The sequence below is a fragment of the Trichechus manatus genome, unplaced genomic scaffold (genome assembly GCF_000243295.1).
Source record: "Trichechus manatus latirostris isolate Lorelei unplaced genomic scaffold, TriManLat1.0 scaffold00004, whole genome shotgun sequence".
Classification (NCBI taxonomy): Eukaryota; Metazoa; Chordata; class Mammalia; order Sirenia; family Trichechidae; genus Trichechus; species Trichechus manatus.
Genome location: NW_004443940.1, coordinates 13,645,233 through 13,654,418, shown reverse-complemented (window position 1 = coordinate 13,654,418; position 9,186 = coordinate 13,645,233). Strand labels below are relative to the sequence as shown.

At 45.8% G+C, this 9,186-nt stretch overlaps 1 protein-coding gene across 1 annotated transcript in view; it reads left to right on the top strand.

Moving 5' to 3' along the window:
* The window catches only part of ANTXR1 (ANTXR cell adhesion molecule 1), a 268,269-nt gene that overhangs the window by 179,702 nt on the left and 79,381 nt on the right, over positions 1 to 9,186 (top strand). The window contains exon 14 of the mRNA XM_004369248.1: positions 3,933 to 3,974. Coding sequence (XP_004369305.1) covers positions 3,933 to 3,974 — 42 coding nt within the window. The remainder of the gene's footprint in view (positions 1 to 3,932; positions 3,975 to 9,186) is intronic.

The window sequence follows — 9,186 nt, the reverse complement described above, 5'->3', positions numbered from 1 at the left end:
AAAAAAAAATCAGCCATTGAAAACCCTATGGAGCACAGTTCTACTCTGACACACATGAGGCCACCATGAGTTAGAGTCACTCTGCACTGCAGCCTTGAAAACCCTTTGGGGCAGTTCTACTCTGTTCTATGGGGTTGTTATGAGTCAGAATCGACTCGAAGGCAATGGGTTTTGGTTTAAGCTTCTGGAAAAATACTAGCATGTTCAGTTAAACACTAAGTAATTCAGCACCTCAAATCTGGCCTCATTGGTTGGGTGTCTGGTTGTATTTGGCAGGAATGAGGAAGTCTTAAAGCAGTCCAGTTTTAAAGCAGAAGGAGCTAAAAAGACAACCAATATCTAAGAGTAACCTCTCATAACCTTCCACGTCAAACCTAAGCTTGTCAGTATTCAGTTGATCCTAGCTTGCATCCTAGCTGGAAATAAAGACTTTCTAGTCACTCTAGCTAGAAACAAGGAATTACACAATTAACCTTTAATTACAATTAAAAGTGCTACCAAAAAACAAGGTACTGTGAGAGCCCATAAAGGTGACCTTGTCGGTTCTGTAAGGTCAAGAACAGGCTTCCCTGAGGAGATGCATTTACTGGTGATCCAATAAGTAGGTGTTAACTAGGGAGTATGCATGGACTGGGACAGAGCAGAGAGGAGGTAGAGAACATGTAGGCAGAATCAAGTAAGAAGCAGCAGGACATGTGGAAGGCACTGGAAGGTGACCAGAGGCTGGAATGCAGAAGTAAAGGGAAGAGATGAGGTGGTGAGGCCAGATCATGCAGGGCCTTGTAGGTGGAGGAGAGTGCATTTTATCCCGCATGGAAGTCCCAGGGGAGCCCTGATGGCGTAGTGGTTAAGAGCTTGGCTGCTACGATCGGCAGTTCAAACCCATCAGCCGCTCCTTGGAAACCCAAAACCCTATGGGGCAGTTCTACTCTGTCCTATAGAGTTGCTATGAGTCGGAATCGACTCAATGGCCATGAGTTTGGTTTGGGTTGGGAATCCCTGGGTGGGTTTTAAGTACGAGGCAACCTGTTGAGATTTGTGTTTTAAGGTCATTCTGTCTGCAGCAAGGCTGCGGTGGTGCTGCAAGCTTGAGAACGATGCAGGCTGTTGCTTAAGCTGCTCTTCCAGCCAGCATAGCCCCAGCCCTCAAGATGGGTGAAGTGGGGAAGGTGGACGTGACCCTGTGCTCAGAACACTCCTTTGGTGGCCTGTGGGCTGGCCTTGGCATGCAGGTCTGGTTCCCTCGTAGACAGCCCATCCAGCTTCACTGCTTGCAATGATCATCTCATTGTTTCAGGCTTAGCCTGTCTGGATCACACTTTGAAAAGCCCTGCTTGCCATCCTATGGGTGAGCTCCTTCCTGCCCCTGGGGCAAGGGTGGTGGTGGACTGCTTTAAGACTTCCTCATTCCTGCCAAATACAACCAGACACCCAACCAGTGAGGCCAGATTTGAGGTGCTGAATTACTTAGTGTTTAACTGAATATGCTAGTATTTTTCCAGAAGCTTAAACCAAAACCTATAGCTTTCGAGTCGATTCTGACTCATAACAACCCTATAGAACAGAGTAGAACTGCCCCAGAGGGTTTTCAAGTCTGCAGTGCAGAGTGAAGGGAAGAGATGAGATGGTGAGGCCAGATCATGCAGGGCCTTGTAGGTGGAGGAGAGTGCATTTTATCCTGCATGAGAATCCCTGGAGAGCCCTGGTGGCGTAGTGGTTAAGAGCTCGGGTGCTAACCAAAAAGTCGGCAGTTCAAACCTACTAGCCGCTCTTCCGAAACCCTATGGGGCAGTTCTGCCCTGTCCTATAGGGTTGCTTTCTCCAACTTGACAGCCATGAGTTTGGGTATTGAGCACCTACTGTGTACCAAATGTTTTGCAAACATTATTGCTTGTGATTATTCAGTTCCTGCAAGGTTATGCAATTGCTCCCATTTAACAGGACATTCTAGCTCAGGGAGATTAAGGGACTTGTCAAATCCTTACAATCAGGAAGTGTCAGTCAGACCTAGAGTTCACATTTGAAAATTACGCCATGTACTTCTCAGGGAGAGAGGAGGCTAATGACACCGTGAAGGCAAAAGCCTGGCTATCCGGCACTGAACCTCTTTATGCCCAGTGTTCTTACCACACACTGCCCACAACACTCTTGTCAGCATCTGTCCGTGTTCCCAAATATCTTGCTCTTCCTTCCCTCCCTCCCCTCCTTAACCCTGGCCTAAGAGGGGAGATGCATTCCAAATCACAGTTTCCCAGCTCCTCACCCCACTGTCCAGTTTCCAGACATTTCCTGTTTTAAAATAATTACTGCCTCTGGGATGATGGGAAATCAGCCCTGGGCAGAAACAACCCTCTTTTGAGGTTTTATTAAGGAATTTTGAGCCAGAGTTGAGTGGGTGAGCAAAATCATGGTTTCAGCCTTTCCAAAGAGGTTCTCCGGGCTTCCCACAAAGGCCAGGAAGTGGAGGTAGATGAAATGATAGCTTGAAACCCCTGGAGGCCTTAGCCTCTGCCCTTCAATTAATTGAATATGTTTTAGATGACTGGAGACTGTCTACGGACTGGTGTTAATAGAAGCTCAAGTTGGTAGCATGTTGTGGTGCCTGAGCTAGCTATGCAGAGATAATGTTACAAAGAGCAGTAGATTGAGTGATAGCAATGGGGACTGGAATCCTAGCTAGGTCCAAGAATAATCATCAAATCAGAGGAAGTGTGTGCTTAGTAGGGAGAGGTGAGGAAAGGCTTGATACCAGGTGGACAGCCTGGCCTGCAGCCAGGAACTAGCTCCCCAGCTGGAAGATGAAGAAATTGGTCCTGTGGGTGATGCCTAAGGCACCCATCCATCCATCCACTCCTCCGCCCATCCCAGCCAGTCCTGAAGTGGAGACATCTAGAGATATGTAATGAGCTTTGTGTTTACTGGAACTTCTCTAAGGAAAAGGCCTGTATCTAGAGGACTGAAAACTCTGATAAGATTGGGGTGAGGGGAGGAGCCTTCCAAGGGACACAGTGGAGTCACAGTAAATAACAGCCCAACTGCCTTGTAAGAAACTGAATCTAATTAACTACAAGGGCTTTCCCTTTATGAGTAGGTGTATACTTTGGGGACAAGCGTGAGGAGAGGCTGCTTACTGCCACCCAGCTGTCCTCCTTCCCCGTCCTTCTCACGTGCACCACTCACCCTCTCCTTGGTTAGAAGGGGCACTCAATTGCTTGCCAGCCCAAAGTGTCCACGTGTCTCTCTCCGGCGCCAGTGATGGGGCAGTTGCAGAGTAGAGTCTTATTGTTTAATTCTTGGTTCCTCCTAAATGTCGGTGTCCTGAGACAAATCCCTGGTTACCTGTCCTTAGCTGCTGTTCTGTCAGGAATTAGTCAGCCTGGACATCACATTCTCCCACTATGGTACCACGTGGGGCCAGTGATCATTAACAGGACTGCAAGTGGCTTGATTGTGGAACATATCTGACTCATCTTTACAGTACCCATTAACTTCTGCTGAGTAATAATTCTTTGTTAAATGTGTAGACGGATGGGTGGGTGGATGGATGGATGGATGGATGGATGGATGGATGGATGGATGGATGGATGGATGGATGGATGGATGGATGGATGACCCGGTGATAAATGTGTGAACACATTTACAAGAGAGTTACTAGGGTGAGAGATGAAAATGTTAGCTGTGAAACACTTTTTTCTTTATACAAGGCTACAACAGACCAATTGAGAATGGAACCCTCAGCCTGGGCCATGCTCTACTAACTGAGCTAGTCTGCCCAGAAAGACAGATCAAGGCATTGACTAAATCTGCCTTGCTCTGGCACAGTTACTGTGGTAATTATGGCCATACTACCAAGGTACCTCCTGAGAGCAGGCCTCTTGGAAAGCAGGTGGCCAGAGATTTGCACTGACCTGTTCTTTTTTTTTTCTTTTCAGATTATCAAGGAAGTGCCACCACCCCCTGCTGAAGAGAGTGAGGTAAGCCACCAGAGCGAGGTTCGGCCAGGGGGACAGGGCAGCAGAGTGGGGCAGGGCTAAGTCAGACCCAGGCCCTCACTGCATGTGAAGCAGTGGGGAGGGAAGTACCTATCTTTGACCCTTACTAACCAAGGACTGAACAGGAACTGAACTAAACTGGCCACCAAAGACAGAATGTTTCTGGAGGGTTTTCTTCCCTCACAGATAAAATTTGAGAGCAAATATAACATTTTTTTTTTTTTTTAGTCATTACGATTATTTGGAGCTCCGAGGTACTGATTTTTCCTCTAGAACCAGCACTTGAATGTTGTCTTCCCCCTGCAGAAACTTCTGCCTTTTGTGCAGAGCAGGGCAAATTTACCACCTTCTCCAAACAATCAGGAGGAGCCCTGGTGGCGCAGTGGTTAAGGCACTCGACCACTAACCTAAAGGTCGGCAGTTTGAACCCACCAGCTGTTCCACAGGAGAATGATGTGGCAATCTGCTTCTGTAAAGATTTACAGCCTTGGAAACCCTAAGGGTCAGTTCTACTCTGTCCTATAGGGTTGCTATGAGTCGAGATCAACTCCACAGCAATGGGCTTGGGCCCCAAACAATCAGTGGTTCCAGGGACAGCCTGATGCTGAAGTATTCCATTGTTCTTTCATTTAAAATGATGTCATCTCAAGGTTTTCCAGGCAGTGATGAATATATACTGGAGGGGGATGTGCTAATACTCTGGCCTTGCTCTCAAATCCTCATCATCTGGGGAAAAAAAAAAGAAGAAAAATCTTAGCCTTCACCACTAAATTGGCTAGTACACAGTTCTGATGCAGGGTGGCCTGGAGTAGTACAGTGGAAGGAAGCATAGGTGTTAAAGGCTAATGGTGAGAAAGAGCATCCCAGGGCAGGAATGCAAAGCAAATGGCTTTCCTAATCCTTTGATTACTCCCGGGATATCTAGTCTTGTTACCGCAATAACGCGGATTGGAGCCGCCTGCCGCAATAGCCAATTCTGAGACAGGGGTGAGGTAAGCAGCAAGAGGTTTATTACATACCGATATATAGGAGACAGAGGGGAATAGATTCCTCCAAAAAAACCCATCTCGCCCACTGGAGATCAGCTGAAGGCTTTTATAGGGACAGGATTATGGGTCTTAGAAGTTTGTTTTAGTTTCCCCTTGAGGTGGTGATGTCTCAGATGAGTTAATCTTCTACTGGTATTCTTGGGGGTTTATCTGGTGATATCCTTGGGGATTATCTGGCGACATCCTGGTTTTTCTTGTCACAAGATGGGTGCTTTGTTTGGTTTTCATCCTTAGACCATTATCACTTGTTTTCTACCCTCCAAGGAGGAACATCGGTTAATCTTAACCCTTTTGTAGAGACTGGAAGAACAAGATTATGAGACAATGTGGCGGTTAGCAATGGGGAGTAAATAATAGTGAACCAGGCCTGTGCAGCCTCTTCCAGACTCCCTGCATGCAGCACCAACCCATTTGGAAGCCAGAGTGCAGATCCGAAAACTTAGAGGGACCAAAAGATACACTGAGGTTTCCAGTTCATTCTCCTCAATCTCGAAGGCCAGTTGTGTGCAAACCAAGTGCCACTCCCTCACCAGGCCTCTCCCCAGTGCCTTTGTCCCGTGTCCTACAGACAGAAAAACTAAGGATTAAATTTAAATTTCCATGTGGCTCTTGTATCCTGAAACATATGCATGTGAGCCAAGGGATTTAATAGCTGCAATCAATTAAAGCACATCTTGTTGGAATGTTAACTTTCTGCCCAGAAATCCAGGGAGGAAATTACATTGCTGTGCAAAGAGGAGGGAGGGAAAAAGAATCCTCTTTGCATCCACAAAAGCCTGTTCTTAAGTCCATCAAGAGAAGTAATCGGGGTTAGTTCCACTGGTTCTAGTCTGGCTTTGTTTCTGTTGAATGCGGCTGTCTCTTACACGGCCAAAGAAAAATAGGGCAAGAAGTTCCCTTGTTGAGGTTGCTCTGCTTGCCCTGAGGTGAAACATGTTCCCTCCCCTCGTTCCGTTAGAGGAGCTGTTGCCTTTTTTTCTGATGCTGGCTCTGCGTTCACCTTTGGAAGGTGACTTGGCAGCCATCATGGCCACAGCACACCAGGGGACTTAGGTACCCTCCTGCAATAAGACCATGGGCATCTGGTTGAGCCTGGGACCCAGCATCAAGCACAGGCTCTGTCCATAGTAGCAGCTCAAGATGTATTTGTGGAATGAAGTACTATACCTAACAAAACAATTTTGGAACAAACCATCAAACAAAAGTCAAAACCAGAAAGCCACCTAGAAAGAAATAGGTAAGAGCAAGGGAAGAGAAGCAGTTGAGTTTCTCCAGTTGTACCTAGCAGTTCTATAGATGGTCTCCTTTCCCCTGAAGAAGGCAGACCCGACTTGTGAAACAGGATGACAGCCTCAGAATACTTGAGCTGGAAGGGGTTGTGCTGGGCTTCAACGAGCATGCCGGCTGGCCAGGGACAGGCTCCAGGCTCCACTGATTACCTTAGCATGTGGGCTGGCCCTGAGAATTCCTTGGCTCTGCAAGTTCGGTGACCCTAATATCCTTCCTAATGTGTTTTGGCAGAAGGAAAGAAATCCCACAGAAACAAATAATGTAATTTAGCCCATGCAAAGTATTTTACACAATGCTCTGAAAATCATAGTCTTAACCTAGACTATTTTCTCCACCCCAGCTCCCTGTGTTCAAATCCAACCAGTCCTTCAAACACAGCTCATGTGCTACCATCTCCACAAAACACACTGTGATTCCTTTCATCGGAACCTATTTCTCCCTTCTCTGGACTCCCAGGGTATTTTATTGATTGCTCCTTCAGCATCAAAGTTTAAAACCAGTTAGCTACTTGACTTCCTTTGCTCCCTCATTGCTCTAACTGATATTTGAATCATCCCCAAAGAGCTTTACACAGTGTCTGACAGTCAATTAATAGCTCTGTGAAGTCAAACACTCTGCCATATATATATTAAGAAGTTAATGATTAATTATGCTTACTTTCATCAGATCTTTCACCATCATATCTTAAGGGAGGCAAGTCTACTATTTAAATAACTAATCTTAGAGAATAAAGACAACTTTTTGAATCTTTGTAATGAGCTCTCAGTGATCCTCTTTAATAGGGAATATCAAAATGAATAATATAACAAGGCATGACTTTGACAGTCTGTGTAATCAAACAGTGATACCCCTATACAAAGAGAGTGCAAAGAAAAATTGTTTGAGTTTCAAGATCTCAACAAAAGCAAGGAAGCTCAGTTTTAGGAACTAATAGGAGCATCTCCTGGGTTAAGGATCTTCTCTAATTGGCCAAGTGAGGATTCCACACTAAATCTGTAGTTATTCTAAAGGAAAAAAAAAAAAAATTGGCAGTTTATGGGAGAAGCCCATCTATTGAGTACTTCATCTGGTGGTTTAGTTCTAAGTGTAATCTCCTTCCATGGATTTGCTGACTACATTTGAGTTTTTGACTGATCATCTGGCTGTAAAAAGCAGAGACCAGTTCAAGCTAGCCAAAGGTGAAAGGACCCAGGTAGACTGTGGCTCGGGAGTCATCAAGAACTGAGTGAGCTCAGGGAACCAGCAACTCCACCTCTTCCTCTTTCATCCTTACTCATACCATCTATGTTTCTCTCTGGAAGTGTACTCCCTTCTGCTCTCTCTTACCTGGCTTCATCTACTCCCTCATCACTCTGGTTGGTCCGTGACCCCTGACTACCTGATGGCATTTCTCAGGCCATCGTTTCAGCATCTGCCCCCAGTGCTTACTGCCTCAGCCTCTCAGTTTCTCTCTTCCAACTCCCCAGAGAGAAGTACATTTGGGCCAACTTATCTTTTCACTCTAAACAGTACACTCTAAGTCATAGGTCATGGCTAACCTTGGGCTGGCTTCCCTTGGGTCAAAGCGCCACTCCTGGTTCCGTCAGCTGTGACCAAAGAGAAGAGTCCTGTTTTGTAACAGGCCATGGCTCCCTGGGCATGGCGAGAATCATTTCCTTAGAAGGATGAGTGGCCTTGAGGCAGGCACTGTGACCTCTCTGGATTAGCAGGGTTTAATAATCAAGACATCAGTCTAACTAAATATTAGAATACAAACTACAGCCAGGAATCCATGCCCTATTCTTCTTCCCCCTGCCATACTTACAGGTTCCCATTTCTAACTTCACTAATACTTGAAAGAAGTACATAACAGGAGGCCCATGACTGAATGGAAAGTTGTTTACAGCTTAGCTTTAAGCATCTACATGTCTCAGACACACACAGACCTATACATGAAGTACAAGTGTTGGGAAAGAGTTCTTATTCTATCAAATGTATACAGCTCACATTTCTGCAGTCTTCTTACTTAATCAAGCTGCCTTGGCCAGGCCTGACCCGGACAGATTAGTAGCACATTTTGTTTGCTGATGAAAAACAAAACATTTCCTTCCTGGACCCTGGAGCTTTCCTTCTCCCCCTGAACTCTTTTCCTTTCCCTTTGAAGCCCTCTGGCTTAATCAATTAAATATAATGTCAGAAGTAGGTGAATAACCAAAAACCAAACCAAACCCGTTGCTATGGAGTCAATTCTTACTCATAGCAACCCTATAGGACAGAGTAGAACTGCCCTGTAGGGTTTCCAAGGAGCGGCTGGTGGATTCCAACTGCCAACCTTTTAGTTAGCAGCCATAGCTCTTAACCACAGTGACACCAGGTCTCCCATAATAGATGAATAAACTACTCAAATAGAGACCTGAGCAATAAGAGTTTAAACATTGCATTTTTAGCATCAAGTGAATTAATGTCTCAGGATATGACTTGAGGACATTGGGAAAAACAAATAGGATAGAGGTAAAAGGTTATGTAGGTAGCCATCATGCTTTTTAGATATTTAAACTTCTTATTCATGTAACAACTCTAGGTTGAGTGCCTGCTGTATACTGTGAGTAGCAAGTCTGAGAATCCCTGCAGGGAGTTTGTCTTAAGAGAGGGTTGTCGCAGCGGCGCGAACGTCGGGACGGCGGAGACAGTAACCAAACACAACTCTTACAGAGAAGTGGGGCCAAGGAGGGTCACTCTGAGGAGTCGACCCCGGCTTCAGTCCCAGGAGTTTATTTATAGTCAGTACAGCAAGCAGTGAAGCAAATAACAGAACAGTGGGATTTGGGTGCGGGCAAGGGAGAAGGAATTCAGGTAAACAAGCCAATCAGTAAAGG